Source organism: Taurulus bubalis (genome assembly GCF_910589615.1).
Source record: "Taurulus bubalis genome assembly, chromosome: 4".
Classification (NCBI taxonomy): domain Eukaryota; kingdom Metazoa; phylum Chordata; class Actinopteri; order Perciformes; family Cottidae; genus Taurulus; species Taurulus bubalis.
The window spans coordinates 5,478,626-5,505,685 of record NC_136592.1 but is presented as its reverse complement, the minus strand read 5'-3'; the positions used below and the strand labels follow the sequence as shown (position 1 = coordinate 5,505,685).

Genomic DNA, 27,060 nt, shown 5'->3' with positions numbered 1-27,060 from the left:
CAAAAAACAACCTTTTCCTGCATTCTGGGTAAAAATACTGAACACGTGGCAACAGAACTAAAGTTAAGTCTGAGCAGAGAAAACTACGGAGCAACGGGCAATGCACTGAATTTGGGTGCCGCCACACATCGTGAGATAAAAAAAAAAACAACTAAAGAAACTAAAAAAATAAAGCTATCGATCACATGACCTGTGATCTGCATACGACGTTTTCAATATCAAAGACAACTTCAGTAAGAAATGAACTGGATCGATGCAAAAATACAGACTCGCTCCCAAGTAAGGTATTTACACATGTTCTAGTCCACCTGGTGGCTGTGTAGCAAACAACATGTCTGGGCCCAAAAAAACAAAAACAAATAAAAAAGCCTAATTCTCATAAGTGGAGAAAAGGGAGCTGCACTCTCACCCCTCCTCCACGATGTAAAGCAGTCAGCCCCGCTGCTGGTGACCGAGAGGACGTCTTCATTCTGTCTGTCAAATGTCGAGACCAAAGAATTTCTTCAACAGGAATCATGTCATGATGAGGGGCTTCAATTCTTTGAGGATCCGTCGTACTACGCAGCCACTTTGTTGTCCTTCTGGAAGCAAATGACAACGCATACATTTATCTTCCTTTTACTGTACATGCATGTTGTATTGCAATATGGAAAAGACATTGTGATGTAATAGTCAGAGAACAGTGCAAGAACTCAGAGCGCATAGTAAGTTATTACACTGAGAAAATGACCGAAAACAAGCAAAAGAAACATTTTCTGTGTAGGCATTATGAATATAATGTAAACTATAGTTATGAAACGTTTGCCATTTTAACATCCCATCTAGAGCTCAGACATGTTGGGAATTGGGAAGTGCTTTGAAAAAGAAGATAAAACTGCATTAACATGAAACGCATCAGCAGTGAACTAGTGGCCCAGGTGAGACACATTACACAGTAGATTGTGAACTAAAGTGGTTTTGCTGCTTGAGTACACATTTAAATTATCTGGAATAATAAGGTATGAAACCCAAGTTTCTCATTTGTTCGGGTCACTCCAGTAGTCCTGAATTTTGACACGCATAAAAAGAGGACATTTTCACTAAAGTCCAGCTGCTTTAAGTTAAGAAGTCCACTTGTATCATATAAAACTAGAAGGGTTCCAATGCTTTAAGAAGACAAGACTCCTTTAAAGATATAACTAAATGCACAGACTTTTTTTCAGCCAACATTTTTGCTTTGTTTATAAATGTCAGAATTTCTCAAAATCGTTTACGGCATTACATTATACACAAAACTCTTTATGACGTTATGTGTTCATGGTTTTCTTACATTACGTTTCTAATTATTACATCGAAACAACTACATTTATGAGCTGCTACATTAATTTAATGATCTCCGAGGTCAAGATTTACCCTATATTCAAAGTCAGAGAAATCCCGGCCTCCTCTGCCGCCTCTGAACCCGCCTCTGAACCCAGGCGGAGGGCCTCTGGGGGGCGCGAAGGAGCCCCTGCTCAGCGACCGGCCTCTGCCTCCACGGGGCCCCATGAAGCCCCGGCCGCGGAAACCTCCTCTTCCTCGGTTGTGCCTCAAGGGGATGCCAAACGTCTCGGAATTCATTCGCCTCTCTTCTGCCCAGGTCGTCCTTCGCTCCCTGACAACACAAAGACCGATCAGGAGGCTTCTTTTGTTGGGGGGAACAAACATAACGCAACAAATTGGACCTAAAGCCGAGGCACTACGGGACTAAATGGTCATTTTGGGTCTCAATTTGAGTATATTATGCAACGGTTTATTCCGACATTTAAGATACTTGGTGCATTAACATGAAAAAAGCTGCTTCAGCTTATTCAACAAATAAATACAACATCCCTCTGGCCTGATAAAGTGAAAATCAGAAACGTTTGTGGTTTTATATTTGCGTTCATCTTCATGAGAACTTAAATCCCGAGGTGCCTCCCTCAACACAGCTAACAAAGATAAGAGACTCACCTTGAAAACCCTCTTTCACCCCCTTTACTGAAAGAGATAAGACACAACAACGTTTTTAGTATATTAATATAGTTTGATTCCCACATTTAAATATAGGCATCAAGGCTTATGTTCCTTTTATGAACATTATATAGTGATTTTGTAAAACAAACGAAACAAATGTCACGCTCACTTCCAGGTTCATACGAATTTTGTGTTTCTATTCGAAAATGTTGACAAGCTTTAACGTTCAAAACTCTTCATTCTTCTCATGTCGTCTGTCTAAGTAGTCCTGAATTCACCCCGTCTGAAATTCTCCGTATTTAGAAAGTTTCAATGGTGCCAGGCAACAACAGTTTAGGGTCCATGTTTACTTCCAGTCAGCTGATGTCATTCACATGCAACCAGAAATAAACTGGGACACATTTAAAATTGTGAAACGGCATGCCTGTGTTTAATTAAATATATATATATATATATATATATATTTATCTCTGACATCAAAGAGAAACCCTTACTGCTTGTTTAAGGCACAGCACCTGAATGTAAGCTGTGTGTATTTCTCCATGAATAGGATACTTTTTCAACATATTAAGGTACCTTAAATCATCAGCGGACAAGTTATCAAAGAAGGACTTGGTCTTGTCATAGTAGGTGTTGTTCGCAGCCTCGTCCTCCTCGGCGGTCGCCTCGGTGGCTGGATGTTCGGCCTCAGCAGGTTCTTCTCCATTCAGTGCCTTTTCAGTCTTGTCATCTGTGTTTGGAAGAATTTTAGACCGAGTAACCCATCAACAACAAGGTGGGTCCACCTGTCTGCGCAGTATCAAACAATTGACTTCTACTATAGATTTGCTTCTGGCAGCAGAACTGTTTTTCCTGGGTTTTCCACTGGCAAAAACCAGTGAAGAGAAAAACATATGCAAACCATTTTGTGCTCTAAAAACACTAATATCGGGATGTGTCGTATTGAGCATTTTTGAAGTGCTGATTCACTCCCAGTTTGGATGATATGTGCCATCTCAACCAGTACATCTCCGCTTTAGACCATAAGGCCAAATGAAATGAAATAATTACATTTAGCTGGTGTCAGATCATGTGAAAATGTCAACATGGGCTGAAGTGAGTGTGTGTGAGTGTGCGCGCGCAGAAGCCCTACCTTTCAGTTTGAGCTTGTTCTGGAGCTCTTTGTCGATCTCGTCTTTGTTGAACTGGGCGTTGGCCGTCTCAAAGTCAAAGTCTTCCTCGAAGGTCATGGCGCCGTCCCTGCGCACGTTGACTTTGCCTCTGCTGCGGTTTCCTCGTCCGCGGCCACGGCGTGGGGGCTGACCACCAGCTGACATATAACCTGACAAAAAAAGATTTTAAAGAAATTGGCGAACGGTCAAACATGAGACATGTTTATATTGGAACAGTTAAACTAGCTGTACACTAGAATACAATATATTGAACACTTTATTTAAGAAGTTCAGCGCTGTATAAGAGATTGGGAGCGTTTCAATTGGCCCTCAACGGCGCTAACATCAAACGTGAACAATCAAGAAGCCTCTTCAGGGGAAACAAGTGACTTGATTTTTTTTACTAATACAGCTAACAAAAAAAAAGCGTTAACGGTATTAAGTTGTGGTGCTAAACTACTTACCGCGGTGGCGCATGTTGGGATCTCGGTTTTCAAGAGCGCCGTGTTCATGATGATCTGGCTGAGACACCTTCTGGACCTCGGGAGCTGGACAGCAAAAGACACCATTTGAAACTCAAGATAAAGTGGCACGGCTCCAACAAAGCAACTCAATTAAGATATACACTTGACGACAACTTCAGACGTTTCCAGAGATTCGGAGAACTTGTATCGGTGTGGAAATGAACCATGAGAAGTCCTGAAGGTTCCCTTTACCCCTTCTCTGCTCCAGGAGGTCGGGGGGCCTCTGGCTGCCAGCGCTGGGGCCGCTGGGTCTGGGAGCAGCCGCCCCCGCCTGACTCCTCTGAACCACGGGGGCCGGTGGTGCCGGGGCAGCTGAAGGTGGGGCCTTCACCGCCTGCTCCAGGGTGGGACGCTTCGTCAAAGAGTCCAGCTGGGGACTGATGCGCCCTGCAGAAAACAGCAGAGTGAGATCCAAACGATAGGATTGTCTTTTAAACGCAGAGTAGTTTATCTTGCAGCGGCTGACGGGGCAATGACAGTTTGGGGATGCACCCGATTAATGTGCTCACAGACAAGGACGGTTCTTCCATGATATTGGCAACACACGACAGACATCTAATGTTTAATAACGAGTGTTGAACTCAATGCATTTCCAATACAGACTTAATTAAAAATCACATTTGAAAAAGATGACATTTGTGCACCAATTGATTTGCATAAGCATTAACATGTTAAATACTCTGATGATGTTTGTCACGAGATACGTCTGGCTACTTCTGATTTGTAATTTCAGCATTATTTTCCACCCTAGAAACAAAGTCAATGCAAATAACAAATATTCTCGATATACAGTAGTGCTTAATTAGTGTGCCTGCCACCTTGAATAAATAAATTAATGTTTCTTATAGATTTTCCATTATGTTAAACTGTGATTGATCTCCCACGTTCCACACAGTCATTGCTCGTCATTAATTCAAGCACCAAAATCGACTTGTGCCGCCTCCTCACTTGAAAACGCGCAATCATCCACGTCAACATTATACTACCCTCATTTGTCACAAACATAATATCCTTATCAAGTGTGAACAAAAACCATAATCACAGCTCTCCTAGTACGTCCCGTGAATCCATGGTTCGAACAGGAGGACATTTGGAACGAGAACGACTCCTTACCTCCGGCTACGGCAGAGCTGTAATGCTGCGCTGCAAGGGGTGCGACACCAAACTGGCTGTATGGCTTGCTGAGCGCTGCATAGGGCCCAACCGACTGGAATGACGGTCCTGCTGCAGCATTGCTTGATCCAAGTGACGACTAGAAACACAAACACACGGTCAGCTGAAAAACCACGACAACACTGACAGTCATATAGAACCACATGGGGTACACGATGAATAACAGAGTTTCCCCATTATTACCCAGAATTCACTTCTAATTAAAAACTACTTTATATACACGAGTTTATTAGTGGATATATTTAAAAATAAAAAAAAATAAAAATCTGAATAGGCAGTAGCCTTACTTGTAACCAATATTGTCAAATACATGTAGTGAAGTAAAACTTACAATATTTCCCTCTACTATGTTGTTGAGTAGAAGTAAAACGTTACATAAAACTTAAATACTCAAGTACCTAACAAGTGTACTTAAGTACAATACTAACTAGCTAGAGCACAAAAAGTGTTAACACAAGCACAACCATTTTAACAGATTGACCCTGTTCATTGCCCCAGATCGATAGATTTAAATCTGTTATATAGACATTTTTCTTCTGGAGGAAGAACAAAATCATGTGTGAAACACTGGGATGATAAAGATACATATTTTTTTATCCAGTCATTTCACTGTGGGGTTTAAGAATAAGAAATACAACTGTAATTCTGAAACACAACTGATAAAATGACTTGTGACTGTCACTATTGCAGTGACACATCAAGCACAAGCCCCACTATACACCATTTCTACTGCTTTTCACCAAGTTCATTAAAAAAAAATAAAGCTAGTGCATTCAGTGAACCTCAGTGACATGACAAGGCAGTTTGATTATTGACAACACGGATGTCAAATAGGAATTTAATGAAAAAAATGTTCCCCTCATAACCTGAGAAGCACAGGTGTAATCAATAACATTCGCCAATGATGGCTGGTGAGCCAATTTCAAAGCCCTGGTTTACTGGGACATTTTAATAAGATGTCACAGTAATTCATTTGATTAGATACACCTGGGGGTTGCTTTTCATCCTCAGTGTGACATCTTTATAACTTGACAATCTTTATAATAAAGAAAAGTGACAATAAAATCATGCTGATGATTAAATAAAGCTTTTCCCCTTGTCAAAAATAACACTGAACTCGTGACAAACTTCCACTTTATAGTACATATAAATCAACTTACTTGAACTATAGCAGGGTCCTGCGGCAGGGAGCTAGTGGCTTTGGGCGGCTCACATACTGTAAGGTCCTTTATGTCGCTCCCCCTGAAGATGATGTACTCAAATACTTCCTCCCGAGGTGGAACAGGCCTGTCAGTGGGCCGGTCCTCAGTGCCAAAAGAGCGAACTGTTGGGGGAAATTCACAAGGGTAATTTAAATTAATTAAACCCAGTTATATTTTTGTTTATTGAGGCTCAGTAGGTTTCTGCATCCTGTGTAAATCCTTACACTGGGCATTACATCCAGATTTTACAATACTATGAATAAAGTTGCAGGATGTTATTGTTAAAATGTATGATAGACTATTTAATGTATTTCAAGGACAAACGTTTAAATGACCCAGATGTAGTCTAGAAGGTAAATTTTCATATATTTCCCCTGGCCATTATGTGAAATAGGCATTCAACAATGCTATATAACAACTGGTTGTGTTACTTTTGAATAATCCCCTGTTACTTCACTTAAAATGACAGGTTACCTGTCAGGTTGGGGTGTATGGAGACGTGTGGTCGCTGGAACGTCACCAGAGTTCACTGAACACACGCTCCGGATTAAGACTTAAATAGAACTACGCTAACGTTGTTAACCAGTGATAAAACGCTTTAGTGTGAGATTATAGACAGTAACAAGGCCACCTCTATACTACACGGTGTGCCACTTGGTACTCTGCAGTAACAGACACGTATTTAACGTTAACCCCGAAACACAAGGTAAACAAAGGACGCAGAGCGTTAACTGCATCGCCACTTAGCTAGGAGTTGGCTACCAAGCTAACGGTAAGCTAACATACCAAACTGCGCTGAATTAAATTGCAGTTTTCCCGCCGTTCAACCCCTCTGGAAGCTTAAATATAGCCATTTTGAGTGCTTTAGTCCTTCCCTCTTACCTTTTGCAAGAGCTACTGTCGAGTTTTCAGTGTCAATGGTGTACAAAATTCCTTCATAGCGAATCTCGGCCTTGGAGATTAGGCTAATTTTGCTGCCGATGTACGGCGTCCCTCCTCCACTCATGGTGGCCCTCTGCCTTGAATAACGCACGAATTTACGCGGAATCGGTAAACTGTCAAACGAGGGGTCGGGCGTGTTACTTTCGTTGCCGTAGTTTTCAGACTACATTACACAAATTGGTAAATGACACCGTGAGTAAACCTCGCTCGCTTCAGGACTGACTTCTACCACGACATGGCCGTTTACGTTTTATTTCGCTCGCCGCAAAGGATGCTGGGAGAAAGTCAGCGTCTCATTCCTGTGAAGTCACCTCCTCTTCCTCCCACTGCTACCCTTCTCTTATACACGCTAAGAAGCGATTTAACGAGAAACTGGGGGGTGAAATCAGTAATATCAAGACGGTGTGTACAGTTTTGGTCACGTTTGCGATATTTTTTTTCAGTGAAGAAAATTTGTAAATGAATCATAGGGCGCTTGACAGAAGGTTTGAGACTCAGCCATTCGGTGATATCGCGATATTACACGAGACCGCTGCGCGCCACCCTGCCCCCATGTTGCCAGATAACACGATTTTAGATGTGTAAAATGTACATACAGCGCATAATTTGTTTTTGACACACCGTATTTCATAAACCCTGAAACTAGAGAGACGCGTAGAGAGGGTGCCACGGGCGCCACACACTCTAGGGATCGTTATGTAACACCAACCGCTCTTCAAAATAGTTCATTAAATTAGACTTGAGGAAATATCGTGAACGAATACAACTAGGATGCCCCCCTCGTCTAATGACGTCAGATCCAATCCCACAATGCCTAGTAACACGCAGGCGCACTGTAACCCCCCAAAAAAATATCCCAAAAAAAATAAGACAGCTATCTGTGATCAGAGATGGCGGGCGCCTCCGACCCCCTGGAAGATATGCTGTTTTCAGAGGTGGACGAAAAAGCCGTGAGCGACCTAGTGGGCTCACTGGAGTCCCAGCTCGCCGGACAAAGCAACCTAGCAGCGGGTAAAGCAGGCGAGAACGGAGGCGCTGGCTCAGTGGCCCCCGCTAACCATCACTTAGGGAAAACGCTACCAGCTCCAGTGGGCACAACAACACTAGAACAACAACAACAACAACAACTCGGACGGCGTAATAAACCCGAGATGCGCCAGGAAATCAACTCAAAAGACGCCAGCCCGGCTACAACTGTCACGTCTCCTCCTCCGGACTCCGTCGCTTCTTTCGGCGAGCCAACCGCTGCCTCGGCAGCCCGCGCGAGCACCACGAGCACCACGAGCACCAGCGACTCTCAAACACATAGAGCATCCGTCACAACACCGACCGCTGCGGCCAGCCGGGGGTCCGAGGGCAGCCCGGGCTCCTGCGGGACGTCAGCGGGGGAAGCTAGCCCGCCGAGGAAACGCGTGAGCACGCCGCGGAGGAGCGCCTCGGCTCGGATAAAGAGTTTGAACGGTGCGACGGTGACGAGGAGGAGCGACGGCAACACGGAGAGCGCGAGCTCCGTGGACGCCGCCGCCGCGACGACGAACTCCGCGCGACCGGCGACGTCCTCTATCGACACCTCGACTTTCACCCTGTCGAAGGCGAGCCTCCCCGCGGGTCAGTCGGCTATCGCTCTGGACCGGGGGACTCCCACCATTGCGCTGCACAGACTCCCGAGTCACATTGTCGCGAGCATTGCCCAGAACGGCAGCGGGACCAGCGTTTCGGCCTTGGTCCAGCAGGGCGCTCGCGCAGGACCCACCACCACCACGGTCACCACCACCTCCACCTCGGCTTCACAGGGGAACCACAGCTCCGAGTCTTCCAAAACAGACGAGTCCAAAATTGTAATGTCAAGCCAGTCTGGTGGCGTCAACTCCGTAATCAACACTGTCTCCGCTGCCGTTGCGCCAACAGCAGCCACTACGTCCACCTCGGTGACCCAGCCTTCGAGCTCCGCTCCGGCCGCCGCTTGTGTCGCAGCGGTGGCCGCCGCGTGCGGAACCGGTCCGACCGCGGCGGTGACGCCCGCTGTCAGCACGGTCAAGCCCGCGCTGCCCGCCGCGCAGACTCAACCCCGTCTCGGCCTCGCGGCGCCTCCGAGGGTCGCAGCCCCCCAGCTGATCGTCAGACCGCCGCAGCAGCAGACGACCATTCAGCTGCCCCCGGGGTTCACCATCCCAGCGGGTAAGGGGGAAGCAGAGCAGCACACATGTGTTAAAGTAACCGTACCTATTGGTGTGAGTGAGTGTGTGAGTGTGTGTGTGAGTGAGTGAGTGAGAGAGTAGTTGTCCTATGTATGTGCTATAGGGTGGTGCCTGTTCCTAAGGTCAAACCAAAACTGTTGTATTCCTCTGAGTTTTCGCATGTGTGTCCCAAATGAGGGGCCATGATCTGACAACTGAGCCGGTCAAAAGTATAACATTCACACAAGCATCCCGAAAGGCGGCGTGACACAACACCGATATCACCAATAACGAACTAGGAGAAATAGGAAACTTTTCCTTAGTGTAAATACATTACAACGCCTTATGTAATAATAATCCAGCGATCATACATTGTAAGCATTTTTTATTTGCCCCAAATAAACTATACTGTTCAGTCAACTCACCTCAGGAATAGTGATTAACCTTCCTAATGTCTTCCTCATCTTCTTTTTGTTGTTGTTGTCTAACTTTATGGATATTTTGAAAAGGTAAACAAGTGTGTAATAAAACATTTGACATCCTGACCTGTCATTGCGCGCTCTTTTCCCACCTTTTTTCCCGCCAAAAGCGTCTACAACCACAAACTGCAGTTAAATATCTTCGAACCCGCCGGTTAGGAAGCATGGTTTTAACACTTCTTAAAGGCGTCCTGTTGCACCACTTTATCAGGCACTCAGAAACACATTCCCACCGTATAAGATCATTCACCCTTCAAGTGCTCTTGACATAATCGTATTAATAGCTATACGCCCGTTTGTTGCCCTTGAGCGTTGCAATCGAATGGTCTCACTTTCACCTTTCTCTCCGTGCGTTTCGTTGTCCTGAAGTTGCGTCGAAGTGGCTTTGCCACCTGGAAAACTTTTAGTCCATTTTGCAACAAGACTCAGTCGAAACGTGTCGCATTTACACCGGCTGCTTGTTTGGAGAGTTTCTTCTTTTTTAAATCACTGTGTTTAACCCTCCCAGGGTTTTAGAACGTGAACCTCCCCCTGAGGATGATGCTTGGTTGTCTGTGTAGGTGATCAGTAGAATCCACTAACTATCCACATCCAATTGTGGATGGGCGATATATCATATAGGTATATCATATAGGTATATCGTGATATAAGACTAGATAGATCATCTAGATTTTGGATCGTAATATGGCACAAGAGTTGCCTCTTTCTGGTTTTAAAAGGCAACATTAAAAGTAAAGCGATGCCATCTTCTGAACCTAACTTATTATTTGTCTTGACCCACTCATAAAAATCTCATTGTGTAAATATATGTAAAAAGTACCAACAGCCAACCCTACAATATCGTTGTGCGTATGTGTGTATATATATATATATATATATATATATATACATATATATATAGATATATAAAAAAAAAAATATATATATAGATGCACTTAGGTGGTTTTAATAGGATTCATTGTCGGTGACGTTCCCTCAGATAAATGTTCTCTGTGATTCTCCAGGGATGGTGCTGGTGCGCACAGAGCTGGGCCAGCTAGTGATGGTCCCTCAGCAGGCTCTGGCTCAGGCTCAGGCCCAGGCTCAAGCCCAGGCCCAAGCCCAGGCTCAGGCTCAGGCCCAGGCTCAGGCTCAGGCTCAGGTCCAGAACAACATCTCTCCACGGCCTGCCACCCCGACAGCTGGAGCCTCCTTCAGAGTAACAACGCCTCAGGTGAGACTCCGCCCCAGAGCCCCCGTGGTAGCTGCTGCCTGTAGTGACCGACGGCACACAGCGTGCCGGCACCTTCGGGTTTCCTCACAGGCTACACAATGTTTTGTGACAAAAACTTTCCTGTGATGAACGCATCAAAAGCAAAGTATTGACTTCATATCAGCACTGCAAAAATATGGGCATCTTGTATCGTGTACAGAACATTCACGAGTGAATTCAGCGAGGCGCAAACTCGTCTAGAATAAAGTGGACCAGACCTATAAAGACTGATTCTGCACCAACTTCCTTTGTTTATAGTCAACAAAAACAACCTGAGAAAGTATTTATCCCAGGATCTTCTCCTGCGCAAGCTTTGTTCCTAACCATGGGGTCAAAGGCATTTGATGTTTTTCCGACTTACGCCGGCAGCACGGGTACTTTCCAGCAACAATGTCTGGTCATCTCAGGTTCAGGGTTTTTCCTTTGATGCACCACTTTTCAGCACCAGAATAATGGAGAAACATGTCTTTATGCTTCTACATAATATGTTGCTGCATGTGAAAACGACGTGATTACATTTTTTTTTCGATTACTTTTTTTATTTTTGATAAATTCGAGGATTAAATGTTTCTTGGCTGTAGTAGATTGTGCTACTTATTTTGCTCCAGAGCAGATCCTAAGGATACGTTTACTGGTTATGTTTTAAAGGATCGGGTTTAACCCGTTTTTTTCTTCTTCGTCCCGCTAAATTATCAACATTGCAATTGGGATCTGGGCCAAACAACGTAATCAGGACATCCTTACACATTACACACCATATTTAGGGAAAATAAACTTTTTGAACAATGCATTGTCAGAACGCTGCAAAATGGGGAAGTTTTTCTTAACTCTGAAAGAATTCGGGGAAACTTAGCGACAATATGGGATGGGCGGGTAAGCACTTCTTGTGGGACACCATTATTTAAGGTCTGAAAAAGAAGAGCCGTCATATTCCAGGACAGCAGAGAGAAAGTGTGATCACACAGATGCTGTAAGACTCTGGACAGCTCCTGGTGCTGAAATACGGTCTGACAGACGGATACGTGGCAGAGGAAAAAAGAAAAGCTTTTTTTAGGGGGGATTAAAACAATATTGTGTTTCGATTTAGGCGCGCGCCTACTGGACACACTCAACCGCCCCATAATGCATTGCGGCTCAGGCGTTTAATTGGTTGGATAAAATACTTTGGAATACTAGTGAGTGACAAGGAAGTACAGCGTAGAGGAAAAGCGCCGGTGCTCACACATACAGCTTATGACGTTTACTTTTTTATTTGAAAAAATGAAAAATGTTGCTGGCGAATTCAACGCAGAGAAGACGTGTGGAGAGCACTTCAGTCGTTGTTTTATACCAACCAGAGTGATAGAAATGTAGCGTTCGTTCATCTTAAACAAAAAAATAAAAGAATTCGACCACACATATATTTGTATCCACTCCACCCGTAAAAGCTTTGGCGCTGCCCGAAATCCAACGCTCCCGAAGCAGCCGCCCGCTGCCCTCCACCAAACTCTTAGGCGCACTCCTTCCTGTTGCCCTTCACACAAGGCGCTGACCCCCGACCCGCAGTTGGCGCTACAGAACCGCTTCGAATTCTCAGGGTGAGTTTAATGCAGGGAGATTGTATTCTGACAAAACACATTCATATTTTGCCACGTGATGCGGAAAGCACCGGTTTCTGCATTCTTTTTATTTTGATCTCAACCACAAAACCCCAAAACGGGGGTCGTGGCCCCTCAGACCTGCTTGTAGGAGAGCGGCTGTGGCTGAAAGTGTCCCGTTGTACACACACACACACACACACACACACTTCCTGCACGTTTCAGCCTTAACACCTCGTTAAGCGCGGCGGCTCAGCTCCCCGCCGCCTAATTGGGTTGTGATTAACACGTTTTAGCCTTGATTATCTTACGTATGGATTAAACTGCGATTAATAGGCGAGTTAATGTCTCAAGGCTCCTAATGAGTCCACGGGGTCCTCTCGTCACACTCTAACGAGCCCACTGAATCATTCATTGGAATTTGCTTACGATCACCTGTGGAAACATCGTTCATGTGGAAAACCTGTGCGCTCTAACTTAAAAAAAAATGTCTTTAATGACGAAATTGCCAGATAGTTTGTCTCCCGCAGAGAGAAGAAACAGCACATGGGAAATATGTATTTTATGATGGGGAGCTTCTCAGATGCCTCTGTTTCTCGTTCCTTTCAGAACATAAAACACTGACACGTTAGAGAAACTTTTTTTTGTTCAAATTGGCTTGTTATATTAGGCAAAAACAAACAAATATTTAAAAAAGCCTTTGTCTGCTGGGCATTTACAAACAGATTTGTTGTGATGAATTTGAGTCCCTTCAAATACCTTGCGACGGGTTGCATTACATCGTCTTTGCTGTATTGCTGTTCAGTTGACTGAGTTGAGACAATGCCCACCTGTAACAGGTCATTATTTTCATCATCAGTTCTTCTTATTCTTGTTTTTTCTCAGCCTTTAAAAAGTCAGAAGATGCCCATTGTAGTTTTCCAAAGACGGAATTGACTTCTTCAAACTGCAAGTATCGTCCGACCCAAAACCCGAATACTGAGTCATGACAATCGAATTTGCGGAGCTGGAGTCGGCGAATCTTTGGCACTTTTGCATCACAAATGTTGGAAACTATTTGTTGTGTTCAGGCAACGTCGTCTTTTAGAGAAAAAGAGCAAAACGCGTCCTCAACTTTGACCCCCGTTGAGTTTTTCCAACGTCAGCGGGGAAATACTGTCACACAAAACCAGGTGTGTCCTCTGTGGGCTTTCAAACAGTCAGTATAGTATGTTCTTCAACTTGTACTTTAAAGTGAAAACATTTAGCGTGGAGACCACTGAGGACAAGTTTGACAGTTTATTGAAACTCGAGAAAATAATGCGCACGCTTTTCCAAATAACAAGTGCGGGAATGCAAATGTTTTTTAACGATATTGCCGAATTCAAGTCATCTGGTCAGACCCGCAAGATACAGTAACAACTGCTTCAGAGAGAAGTCTGTTTTTCTGTCTTTCTCTTTGATCCGGGCCTCAAGGCAGCAGTGAATGAGGCCCCTAAAGACTGTTTTAACTCACCTGAGATCTCCTGTTCATCGCATCACTAACTGCGACGACAAACGACGGACACTAGAGGGCAGCATTTCACTATCTTAAAATGAATTCAGCTAAACTTTTCCTCTTTGCTTCTACTTGTACTTGCTCCCCTAACATTCTCAACACAGTAAGACTATTGTTATGCGTATCATCTCTGATCTAAGATTGCAAAAAAGGAAACGGAGATTTAACAGAAAGCGGGGCAATCGTTGTATCAGTTCAGAGGATAAATGTCCAGGAAAAGCAGCCCACAGAGCCAAAGCCATTCATAAGATGCAGCAGTGTGTGCTGCATAGGTGCAGCTATGCAGTATTATGCTCTACTTCTCAGGTTGTTACCGTACTACAGACTGAGCTGAAGGAGGCCACGTAACACCTTTTTAAAAACTGAGATTCATGTTTCCTAATTGATGGGAGAAAGAACGCAGCATAAAGAACACACAGACAGAAGTCCGCATAAGTTACACAACATCCCTCCTCCTCTCCCGCCTCCTGCAAAAAAAAAAAAAAAAAAAACCTCCGCAAATAAAGAGACTCGCAGGCTGTCATCGCCTCTCACCGCCGCGCCACTGACAAATTAGCCGGGCCGCGGCGTCGCCTCCTCGACAGGAACAGCGGTGGCAGGGAAAATGAAAGGGAATGGTGTTTATTCCCAGAGCTCAGCCCCTCCGTCGGCCTGTCACTCTTCCCGTGACCCCCCGAGGGGAGCAACGGAAGGCGTCCCGAGCTTCCTTCCTTCCATACCTGTTAAATCATTCATCATCCAACTGCCTGATTATTTTAAAAAGCTAACAAGGCTTTTGGTTTTCTCAAGAGCGCATTTCGACACACGAAGAGGGGGAGAGAGTGAGCGAGAGAGGCGGCGCCGGCGGCGGGATGCACCCCGTGGCTCACCGTCACCCCGCTTTCCCCTCGCACACCCGCTTCCCCCCCAGACTCCTCGGTGCAACATTCTTTTGGATCGCACAAAACTTTTTTTAAGCTGTGGGGAAATTCCCTTCTCAACCTCCTCCTCTCTTTTATCCTACTTCTTCTCGCTTCTTTCCCTCTGTCCTTTGCACGTGTGTGTGAGTGTGTGTGAGAGTGTGTGTGAGAGAGAGAGAGAGAGAGTGTGAGAGAGAGAGAGTGTGAGAGAGAGAGAGTGTGAGAGAGAGAGAGATATCCACTATCTCCCTGATGAACAATGTCAGACTCCAAATAAAAAATGTAGCACCTAGAAATCAACACGAGATGTCTTTATTTTGTGCATGAATTATCAATGAAATGCAACAACACACCAACCCGAAGAAATGTTTGTGCAAACCTTTTGTGTGATTGCTTGGTCCTCCTGTAACCGGGGGGACCAGTTAAAGACAATATTTGTTTGCACTACACACGTTTTCTGAAAACTGATGTTCAAAGATGCAAGTGATGCATTATCTTATTAAATATGTGATAATTTGCATTCATTTCCAGAACAGAAACATGAACATTGGATAAAGCCAAGTTCAAAATGTCTTTTTATCACTCCATAAATAACAAATAATATCAACAGCAATGAAAAACCCATTTCGCCATGTTTTTTAGAAACAGAATAACGATATATGAACAAAACCCCTCGGTAAAAACCTCCAGAATACAGACGGGAATGAGATGTGTGTGTAGGTGCTACTGAAGAGTCTGAAAGAAACACGTGTATTATCAAATGACATACATGTTGAAGACACTACAGGGGAATAGGGTAAAAAAATGTACTAAATCAATATCAGCATGCTACTAACCCAGTTGATTACTTACATCAAGACCATGGATGTTGAGAACCGCTGATCTAATGATATAGGTACTCCTATCTTGTCCTTTAACTTCCGGATGAAACTAAATTCAAGGACTGCCCTTTTTTCACCTCCGTATTACAGAAACAGTAGCTCCTGCATTTGTAACTTCTAGACTAGAGAAGTTAATTATTAGTTAATTATTTTCAGGCTGCTATACTACTTCTATTTAATTAACCAGTGCAAAAAAAACAAAGTTTTGCCTATAGTGTCTCACCTTTAAAAAAAACTTCAATGAAATAAAGGTGAGTTTGTCGTGACCTCCAGCTATCAATGAATGCGTTGCCCAAAGGCCTCAGGAGTGAATTAACATTTCTGTTCTTTCCAAAGTTGGTCAGTTGTAGCCAACTCTCGTAACATATGAGAGAACAATATTTATAAAATCCTGTAATATCAGCCAAGAGAGTGCCAGGTTATTCCCGTCCCTTCGTCGGGTTGCGTGAGAGATAAAAGTCCTTGGTGTGGTTGGTCCTGTGTCACCTCCCAGCCCGCCTGTTAGAGGCTAGGGATGGGTATCGTTTGGGTTTATCCCGATACCGGTGCTAAAACGATACTTTTAAAACGATACCGGTGCCTGAACCGATGCTTGAAGCACAAAACGACGATTGACGACATTAAAGAAAGGGAATTTTTATTGACAAGGCAACAGAACTCCACTCTTCCACCTGACCAACACATGTCCCCGTTTCCTCCGTTTCACCCTCCGACACCACCAGCGCCTCCGCCGCCTCCGCCGCCTCCTCCGCCGCTGCCTCCTCCTCCGCCGCCTCCCCGCCGTCGTAACCTTTCCTCGTCTGTCCGCGAGGCGCGGCGCTGCTCTTTTCTTCCTCTCGCTGTCACAGTCTTCCCGTCTCTCTCCTCTGTGACGGACGCACGCTCGCCTCCGCTGCTTTTCTTTCTTCTTGTGTTCACTCGCCCTTGTGTTTCCCCTTCCTCCTCGTCCGCTTTCTTTGATATCTCTACGCTCTCTGTTTGTTTCTCTCTCTCTTCCCTGCAGTCTCCCGCGACCTCTCAGACCACCAGGCAGTGCCCTTTGACCCCGGCCAAGATGGTACCGTCTCCCTCTCCCACCCCGTCCAGCCCTGCGCTCCAGACCTCTTCCTCTTCTTCTTCCTCTTCCTCCTCCTCCTGTCCTGCACTCCGCCCAGTGAGACTACCCTCCTTACTCGCCTGTTTCTTCAGTCTTCTGTCCCGCTTTCTGTTTTCTTCATGTATTGTATTTTCAAAGGTTACTGTTGGATAGAATAATTTTGTCTTGAAATCTTAGCACGTTGTTTGTTTGCAGAGAAAAATGGGAAATTCATATTTTTGGGGGGGGTAGCAGCCTGTCAATCACATGGTAGCCCACTCTGCTTTATGGTCTATTTGACTCTTAATGACCACAATTTACAAAATGAACATCATGCTGTATTGAAGAAGACTTGAAACTAGAGATAAAGACCATAAAGTCATGTTTACAATGTTTACTGAGGGAATAAATCAAGAGAGAAGTAGAGTCATTTTCTCATAGACTTCTATACAACCAGAGGAGTCACCCCCTGGTGGTCAGTAGAAATAATGCAAGTTTAAGGCACATCAGCATTGGCGTCACCTTTTAGAACCGAAGGTAGCCGCTGAGTGTGGTCTGCTGACATGTGGTCCTTATTCGCCGGGAGCGGCCGCACCCCTCGTGCGTTTTGGGGCCGCGTTCACGCCCGTGTTTAGAGCTGTCCGCTTTGCGACTGCGACACATATTTTCTCGCCAAGTGTGGAAAAACAGGCCCTGAGAGATTCAAAAGAGGTGATGAGGACCGTTGGAGTGAGAGAGCGCTGACGGCGCCTCATCTGCTTTTCTACAGTCGTTGGAGCGCGTTTCTGTGAGGAAAGGACACGATAGGTGGATGAGGTGATATATCTTGATAGGAGGTACCTCATCAGGTAGATGGTACTGCTAAAAAGCTTCGACGGACTTCCTGACTCTCCCAGCCTCTGGCGCGCTACCACCTCCCCCACCCCTCACTTGTCTGTAAAGCGACGTCCACCGAAGTCGGGACACCAGATGTGACAGAGAGCGCCGCGGCACCCGGCCTCCTGTTTCTCCGTGGCCTTGCTGCGAGCGAGGCGTCACGTCCTGTTTATCTCTCTGTCTCCTCCTTCTCTTCCCCCCCACCCCCTCCCTTCCGCAGAAGGCCCCCGTGGCGGTGGCGGCTCCGCAGCAGACCCCCGTGGTGGCGGCGGCCCCGCCAGCCCCGGCCCAGGCAGCCTCCCAGCCGACGCAGCCTCCTCAGACGGGCATCGCCGCGAACCCCGGAGGTCCCATCGTGTCCCAGGTCCGTTCCCTTTCCCTCGCCGCCCACACTTCACCCTCGAGGGCGCAGGCAGGCGTGGTGACACGGCCGCCGCCGGCTGCCGGCTGTGTCACACGCTTCAGCCCCCCCCTCACTCCCCCTGCGGACCCCGCAGCCTCGCCGTATCGCGCAGCTGGCCCCCGCACCCAGAGTCTCACACATGCACACACACATTCACACTCATACATTCACACGGGCGCATGCAGACCCAAGGACACACAGATGCACCAAGATTCAGGGACACACACACACACACACACACACACACAGACTTCCAGATGCAGGCTCGCATATGCATATTCATAATCGGCACAGAGGTACAGGCTCACACACACAAAGACTCTCACATCTCCATATGCATTCAGGCCAGAGAGCCCTCTGAGGGGCCACAGTGTGTAGCCGCCGGCGGTTTGAGTGGACAGGTGCCACGTCTCATTTGGCTCCAGAGATGACTGGGCAGCGTGCTGATTCTTTTGCCAGTCCAAGCTGTTTCATTCTGTAATATCTCTGCTAAGTATTATTACGATTAAATATGCCCTCTGCTCAGGATTTGAACCGGCACCTTTCTTCTGTCTGTCTGACCCTACATTTGCGCCAATCCCAGTATCCTTAGTAACAAAAAGAACATTGCTTATTTAAATGTTGATTCATTACTTTAGAAGTAAGATTTGAGCAACTTGCCGGCTCTTCTTAGCTTTCCGACACCAGTGGGGGAATAATGTTTTTTCTTTCCTCCGACAGGAAATGCAGGAGAACGTCAAGAAGTGCAAGAACTTCCTGGCCACGCTCATCAAGCTGGCGTCACACAACTCTCCGTCCCCCGAGACCTCCAAGAACGTCAAGTCTCTGGTTCAGGACCTACTGGTGAGCTTTTTCTTCTTCTTTCTACATCCAGATTGAATCGCAGTGTTTCTTCAATCGTGACTTACCTTTTCTCTTCTTTTGCGGGTTTAAAATACTCACAGGAGTCAGTCAGAGGTGTGTTGTTGTAATGAATACTTTTAACCTGTAGATGGCAGCATGAAGCTCTTTCCCAACCCCTCCTCGCTCCAGACCTGAGGAGTCGGGATTGGAGTCGGGGATGTCATCTTGTTGCATTCAAATCACCGCGTGCTGTGGTTTAACTTGCTGTCTCTCTTGGGCTCTCTTGTGAACTGGTGTTTTATACTTTTACCCCTCCTCACCATGACAGGACGCCAAGATCGACCCGGAGGAGTTCACCAGCCGGCTGCAGACTGAGCTCAAATCATCTCCGCAGCCGTACCTGGTGCCCTTTCTAAAGGTGTGGCTCTCGCTTCTCAACATTTCATTTTTAATTTAGTTTAACCTGCTCTCCATCAGCTTTTTAAATCTGCGTACTACACTGACTTGTTGCCTGACCTCGATCCCTCAGCTCCTGAAACAGCCTTTTCTAAACTGGCTACGAAACAATTAACCCTAAGCTTACCTGTCTCACAAAGTGGCCCTTTTTAAAATGTTTTTATTATTTATTACTGGGGCCCAACTTTAACAGTTAACTGGGCCCCTTAGCTCTAAATTGACCCCTAAAATCAAACCGTTTCCTGAACCTGCCCTTTAAATCGCCCCCCTAAACGTGGCTCCTCGAGCTGGCGCGCTCATGTATTCTCCTAAACCCACGCCCTAAAGTAGCCTTTTCCCTGGCACCAAGGCCAGTGATGGCCAGGCCCCTGACAGTAGAATGACACACACACACACACACACACACACACACACACACACACACACACACACGCCCCCCTCTGGCCTGACTTCTGACTGTGTGTGACAGTGGCCCCCGCAGCCCTCCCTGCCAGCAGCCGCCGGTGGTTTCTCCAGCCAACCGCGATGAGCGTCACATCAAGGCGGCCCGACCGCCCGACGCGGCCACAGACACACGTTGTCATGCAGCGTTAGGTCGCTTACGTCAAAACAATCTGCCTGAAATAGTCGGCGTGGGGCTGGCAGCGGCTCCTCAGGTTTCGGCGAGGGGTTACCAGGACGCGGCCATGTTTCGTGTGCGGCATTTCATCCTCGTAGAATCGAATTAAACCGAAGAAGGAAATGTTTTTTAATTATTATTTGCAACGTACAGTATAACGTGAGATATCTCAGCATCATTAGCCTGTAACCATGACGCCGTGCACGCTAAACCAGCCAGTGACCACGCCGCCATTTGCTTTTTTTGTCCTCCTCCCAGCTGTGTATGTCCATGTGTGTGTTTTTCCGCTCTCCGACTCTAAACCGCCGACCTCTCTCTGCCCGTCAACAGAAGAGCCTCCCGGCCCTGAGGCTGTCGCTGCTGAGCAGTCAGCACTCCGTGACCCCGTCCTCGCAGCAGGGAGTCAAACCGGCGCCCTGCGGCCTCGCTCCCGCCATTGCGGCCGGGCCAGCTGTCCGCGCGCGCCACCCCAACAGCGTCGGCGTCACGACGGGTGCCGGCGTGCTGCCCGCCGGGACGCTGGGACATGCAGCTGGCGTGGTACGTACCGAGTGGACACCGCACACACACATTGCTGCATCCGGGGCTTATTTGATTTGACTCAGAGGCACCCCGAGAGTAGCAGAACACAGGAAGTCAAACATCTTTATATAATAGAACAAGAGCGGTAATTTGGACGTAGATGTGGACGTAGAGAGTGTGAGCGAAGGAGGCTGGGTAATATTATATCATATATTTATCCACGGGTTCCTGCATCCAGGGGAGCTTACTGTTATTCTTTCTTATTCATTCATTTTTGATCCTACCGTATGAAGTCATTCTTTGAGAAGTAATACCTGGATTGCTTGCTTGTTTTTCCACAAACTAAACGGTTTGCCATTAGAATTGTTTGACATGACACGTTGTACACACGGGGCTTCGAGTGTAAGTCCAGCAGGCCGGTCGGCTCGACTTCATTCAACACCTGCGTTGCAACGTCTCCTGACCGAGGGACGAGTGCGTGTGCTCTAAACCCGGTGAAAGACCCGCCCCCCCCACCACCTTATTCCCGTATATAGCCGTTCCCCCTGGCAACCGGACGAGCAGTTCCCAAGGTTAGCAGCAAGTTTGTCCAGTGACGGTGCGGTGAGGGTCCAGCAGCAAACACCGACCGCAGAAGGGTCAAGCGAGGTCAGGCTCAGATTGGTCTGGGGCGGGCTGGAGGGTGCTAGCTTTCTCTTTCACATTTTGTTTTTTCTCTCTCACCATTTTCCTATTTTTTTTTTTACTTTCTCTCACTTGTTTTCTCTCTTTCCCTCTTTTTTTCCATCCTATGCTCTCTCTCTCTGCTCGGTGTCTCTCTCTCCATCTCGTCCCAACAGTTTCTCTCACTGTATCTACCCCCGCATCGCTCCCTCCCTCCCTTCCTCCCTCCGCCCGTTAACCATTGAAGGGTGAAGCGAGGTAACTAGGTCAGCCCCGGGTCAATTTTTAAAGCAACGTGGCGGCCGCAGTCTATGTCCAGAACAGGCCTCTGGTATCTCTCTCTCTCTCTCGCTCTCGCTCTCTCTCTCCCCCTCCCCCCCCCACACACACATGCATGCATAAAACACCAGCATAAGTTATCACACAAAACATTAGTAAATGATCGCCCCCGGCACACCAACAGTCTGAAAGCAGACGGCTAGTTGAATTAGGCTCTGGTCCCACCGCAGCATGGCTTTCTTACAGTAGCTGCTTGTGGAAGAGTCTCCACTGGAAAGTGGAGCAATTGTAACTTAATGACAATTACTGCCGTGCGTAGGGACTCTCTAAATATAATTTTTTGATATAAATCCTGTCACTGGAGGTCGCGCGACACGGTTTGGGTTTAATGTGATCGCGGCTTTGTTTTTATTGCAATATATCAGAAATATGTCTCATATTATTTGGTATTTTAAGATGATTTTGTAATTAGATTTTGTAAAGAATTACACCGCTAGTTGTAATAAAAAAAAACTCAAACTTCCTCAGGGCAAACGATGTATCTGGTGGTGAATGAATGGAGACCAGTAACTAGGCCACATCACGACCACTGCACTACTTTATTCTGCACCGCAACAATGGGGGCAGATGTATTTTGTATTTCCATCTTTTTGAGGAATGTGTGTGAGATAGCCGATCTTTCAAACATACGTGTCATTTTGTTTACAGTGACCATGGCCGTCATTTAATATTCACTTGGTTTCAAAGCAGAGGGGAAAAACCTGTTTAACCTCTGATTGACAAACGCTCCACCTGACTCCCACCCTCTTAACTGTGTCGCCGGCTGGCCAGAGGTACTCGCTATCTCTGCCTGCACTGAATGTATCCCCCCACCACACACACACACACACACACACATCCCCTTTCCCTCCCGCTCTCACAAGCCCCTGCAGTGGATCTCTGGGAAAAAAATGGCCTCTGTCCTTTTTTTTCTTTCTTTCTTTCCTTCTTTTTTTTTCTTTTTTTTTTTTTTTTTTCAAAGCAGCTTGAACAGTAATATAGCATGTGTCAGGGAATGGAAAACAAGGCTAAAAAATATGCAGCAAGAAGCAAACTGGTAGGAATGGATGGCTGAGCCCGAGGCCGGCCCCGTGGCTGCTAGCAAGGAAGGAAGTGACTCTAATAGCCCAGCAAGCACCCCCGCCCCCGCTCCCCTCCTTCTCCTTCCTCCTCCACCAGAACCACTTCTTCTTCTTCTAAACTACTTTTTCACCGCAGTCTTGACTTCTTATTGTCTCACGTGGGAACGCGAATGTAGGTCACGTACAGTGACAGAAATCCATCCTGAGCATTTCACGCGCTCAAGACGCCGCACGCTGCAGACGTTCCTCATGTCGCTCAGCGAGGATGGAGATCAGCACGCAGAGCGAGTGGCTCTCGGCTCCTTTCTTCTCACTAACCAAGTCTGCAAAGGGAGCCGACGTTGATTCCCCCACCCTGAACGCTTCCTCTCAGGGATGGCGTAAAAGTATTGTACTCCCTCATCTCCGCTCTCATTTACGAAATTGTTTCATTCTTTGAAATGCTACGGTTCAGTTTACATTCTCATTTTCTTCTCTCTTTGTTGTTGTTGTTGCCTCCTCAGGGTATCAAGACGGCGGGCGCCGTTGGGGGCCACGTCCGGATGCCCTTGGTGATCACTCAGTCCATCAGAACGCCAGGTAGGCCGACAGCACGTGCACTTACCGGACATTTTTCATTTCGGGGCCCCTCTTCTCGTTCGTGCTTCACAATCAAACGCGGAGCAAATTTTGGTGCCTAGCGTTACTCGCGGGAACCATTTGTTATTCGCGCTTATCTCCACGGTTGATCAACTGAGCCGGTATTGACGGCGGGCGAAATAACCATAAATAATGTTTCTACTTTGTACATGTTGCCAAAGTCTCACATACCCCGGGGGAAACTAAACGCCGTCTTGTCTGGGTTCACAACATCATCCTGGAGGCGATCGGGGAACTTCACCGTATCTAGCTGCTTTAATGCAGCCGGAGGGACTCAAATGAACAGATTTAGCTGTGACAAAAATGGATGCCGAAATGTTATCATTGGAGCTCGTATCAACAAAAAAACAAACGCCATGTAGGCGTAAATACGACTATTGTTTGTCCCCTTTTGGTGCTTACACATACATTCATACACATAGTTTCATAGTGCCCACCTACGGGTAACATTTTGTTTCCCTGATTCAACAACAGCAGGACGTCCGTGACGACAGGAGGAGCAGCGTCACGGGAATTTCTCGCCCGACTTCAAAATGTTCAAAAACGCTTTTTTCACGTATTTCTATTGACTTGTATTGTCCTCGCCTCCGCTAGCTTAGAGTCGTCCACCTTTTTGAAGAAGTCAAGACGCACGCCCCGCTTCTGTTTCTGGCCTGCAACCTTTTTCTTAATTTTTTTTGATCTCCTCCCCGTGAGGCCAGGTATTTCAGACTCAGCCCGACCTTCTGGTTGAATGAAGAGCCAGCGAAACGGGTTGAACAAAGGAAGCCATGAGTGAAACCTTCACAGTTCTCTCAGTAGACTGTAAGATGTGTAAACAGACAGGAGCCACAGAGAGAACAGGTGCTTTCTTTCTTCTCCTCCTCCTCCTCCTGTCTGGTTATGAAGCCTTCTCAAACATTTGCGCTGCTGCTGCTTACTCACACTGATTCACAAACACTCTTCCCAACAGAAGCCCCGCAAATATCGCCCCAGCACCAGCCGGGCGTAACGCTCCCCGAAGAGGAGCTGTGTGCTCTCAGGTGGTGTGTGTGTGTGTGTGTGTGTGTGTGTGCGTACCTATTTCTGTGCGCGCGCGCAATCGGAGGTACACACAAATTTGATCTGCCCCCTTCCCTGCGATCGCCTGCAGTGGAAGATCTGTAGGTTGTTTTATGCCCATAAATTGGAATGCAGGGATAGTTTCTAAAAATACTTTCGCTGTGCCTCTCGGCGAGGAACATGCCTGTTAAAAATCAAGTTTAAATTCACTCTGGCAGTCCTTGTGCCTCTCCGGAAAAGAAGAAGAGAGAAGAAGAAAAAAAAAAACGTGTGTCTCCGAGCGGGATGCGTTTGAGGAGTGTAAGGAGAGCCCGGTGAAGCGCAGTGGTATTGACAGAGCGACGCTGGTCCGCGCTGACCTGGGGAGGGCGACAGTAACCCCCCCCCCCCACCCACACACACACACACACACACCCTCCAACACCACCCCCTTACCCTCCATCTACCCCCGCGAGGGTGACAGAGACGCACTTGAAGGTAGTCGTCTGACGGGAGGATGTTTGACGCAGATAGAAGGGGACATTTCAATGATAACATTACTCCTTCCCTGTTTTTGTTTCGTGTTTTCTTCTCTGTCCCCACCTCTCCCTCCCCCGCCGCTCCTTCTCTTTTCTTAACAGGCACAATGGGGAAGGGCGGCCTCATCCAAGCGGGCAAAAGTCCCCTGGGCCTTGCTGCTGTTCAGATCTCTGGGAATCAGAAAAACAAGCTCAACGACCCCGGAGGAGGTTCTTTCAGGTACGGCTCTCCGACTGCAGTTCCCGGCAGCCGTCACACGGGGGCAGCATTTCACTAAGATGCACCCCCCCACCCTGTGACTACGGGCTACACTCTCAGCTAAGGACTCCCAGTGTTTATCCCGGTTGCCTGCACTGGCCATCTCTCTCTCTCTCTCTCTCTCTCTCTCTCTCTCTCTCTCTCTCTCTCTCTCTCTCTCTCTCCGTGCGCCCACCACCACATAGCAACACACCAGCCAGCCAATAGATCGACCCCTCGCGGATCGCCCTCTCCTCGTGTCAGTGTCACACAACCCGTCCTCGACAGGATCGCACAACGAGCCGCGGCTTCATATTTATTTTTGATTTTTTTTTTTTTTCTTTCTTTTTTTTAGAAACAAGGTAATTGCGTCCAGATGGTCGGGAGTTCTTCTGGATGCGGTTCTGAAAAAGAATACCTCTCGGTTAAGTCAAACATACGGCATTTTAGCCTGCAGCTCCGCTCTCACCGTCTCCACCGCTTCAGCTGGGCTTTTGTCTCAAAACATAAAAGGTTCATCGCCCACATGCTGGCCTCTGTGGTTCATGTTCTGCGCGAGGTCTTTGCGTGTGTGTGTGTGTGTGTGTGTGTGTGTGCGCAGCATATGCGTGCTGGTGTGTGTTTGCATATACGCCTCTCTTGTTTGTGTCCCTGCTTGGATGCACATGAACATATGTGTATATCCCTAAAGATCTGAGAGTATTGTTTACGTGTCCAATGTGTGTTTGCGTGTGCTGACAGGAGCAGAGTTTCAGGGTTGGCCTGGCGTGACCCGGGGGTGTGTGTGGGGTGGGGTGGGGGGTGGGGTGGCAGAGGAGTCTGGGTCACGCGGGCCAACGGGTTCGCGGGTAATGGCTGCCGTCTCCCGAAGGGGGAAAGGCTGCCGCCCCCTGAGGCCCTCATTGATAAACCAATAAATCTTTGGCTGCGTTGGTAATTAAGCTGTCAGGCTCGCTTGTTACTGTCGACCTCTCTCTTCCCCCTGCGGTGATCTCACACACACACACACACAAGCGCGGCGGTTTCGACACAAGCCCAATAACGCACAGCACCACTGTCACGGAAGAGGCACGCCACTGACATTTGGCAGCGTATTTTCCCTTTTATCCAGGTCACGTGACGGTCTGCCTGCTCTGCACTTACGTGTGGGACAAGCCGAGTGTCCGGATCCGAACTCCCTCGACTCCCGTTAGAAATTTGACTTCATCGTCATCTCTCATTTGTTTTCTGGTCGTTTCGCTCTCTTTCAGGCAAGCCTCTCTGAGCTACACAAACTCTTTTTTTTTACTGTCATCTTCAATCTTAGCTCGAGCCGCAAACTCCACATTAAACGGTGAAGGGGCCCGCCAACAGTTTCATGTGAATCACGACGAAGAGAAATAACAGTTTCTACCGAGTTCTTATCTCCAACTGCGCAGGTGCAATTTGTTCATAAAACTTGTTTTTGAACGACGCGTCCTCGCTGCTTCTAAATCTCAACATAAAAGACGAGCAAAATGTCATAAAATGTTTGAAAATGATCGTGAGAAAGGGAAAAAAAAAAAAAAAACAGCACTTCCTGCCTGGCCGGTCAGCATCCAGCAGCCTCTCGTCCCACCAGGCCCGCACCACGTCTGTCACTCCGAGCCACCGGGGTCCCGGCGGGCCAGCTGTAGCACAAACACACACATGTATACACACACTGCGGGGCTTGTGGGGCTTTCCAGTGCAGTTCCAGCCTTCTGTGTGTGTGTTGTGTGTGTGTGTGTGTGTGGTAGTTTACAGTACAGAGTGAAAGCAGCTGTCTCTGTGCCCCCCCCCCCCCCTCATCTCTCTGTAAACACTCAACATCCGCTGTAATCACAGGCGAGCCAGCCGAGGCCCTCAGCCCTCTGCCAACCCTCCAAGCTCAGCCCCCCCCCACCACCACCACCCCTGAATCTCAACCCCGTTCCCTACGCCGTGGACATAGAGACATCCGCGTGCGTTCACAGACACTTGCGTAGCTGCACGGGGGAAA

General features: G+C 47.2%; 2 protein-coding genes across 2 annotated transcripts in view; one reads left to right on the top strand and one right to left on the bottom strand.

Annotated features, from left to right (window-relative positions):
• Positions 1–266: 266 nt before the first annotated feature.
• Positions 267–7,030, bottom strand: LOC306735801 (protein LSM14 homolog A-like; the record flags this gene model as incomplete). The annotated part of the gene is made up of 10 exons (XM_079217359.1): positions 267–581; positions 1,393–1,633; positions 1,972–1,998; positions 2,551–2,704; positions 3,107–3,295; positions 3,590–3,673; positions 3,842–4,036; positions 4,763–4,901; positions 5,983–6,146; positions 6,907–7,030. 10 exons carry the CDS (start codon positions 7,028–7,030, stop codon positions 558–560), a joined length of 1,341 nt encoding a protein of 446 aa, XP_079073485.1. The 3' UTR covers positions 267–557.
• An 826-nt stretch (positions 7,031–7,856) lies between these two features.
• Positions 7,857–27,060, top strand: part of LOC306735896 (transcription initiation factor TFIID subunit 4) — a gene marked incomplete at both ends in the record, with an annotated part of 72,441 nt that continues 53,237 nt past the window's right edge. Inside the window, 9 exons of the mRNA XM_079217466.1 lie at positions 7,857–9,144; positions 10,627–10,835; positions 16,772–16,921; positions 17,940–18,083; positions 18,843–18,965; positions 19,294–19,383; positions 20,371–20,580; positions 23,129–23,204; positions 24,926–25,043. Of these exons, the coding sequence (XP_079073592.1) occupies positions 7,857–9,144; positions 10,627–10,835; positions 16,772–16,921; positions 17,940–18,083; positions 18,843–18,965; positions 19,294–19,383; positions 20,371–20,580; positions 23,129–23,204; positions 24,926–25,043 (2,408 nt within the window). The remainder of the gene's footprint in view (positions 9,145–10,626; positions 10,836–16,771; positions 16,922–17,939; positions 18,084–18,842; positions 18,966–19,293; positions 19,384–20,370; positions 20,581–23,128; positions 23,205–24,925; positions 25,044–27,060) is intronic.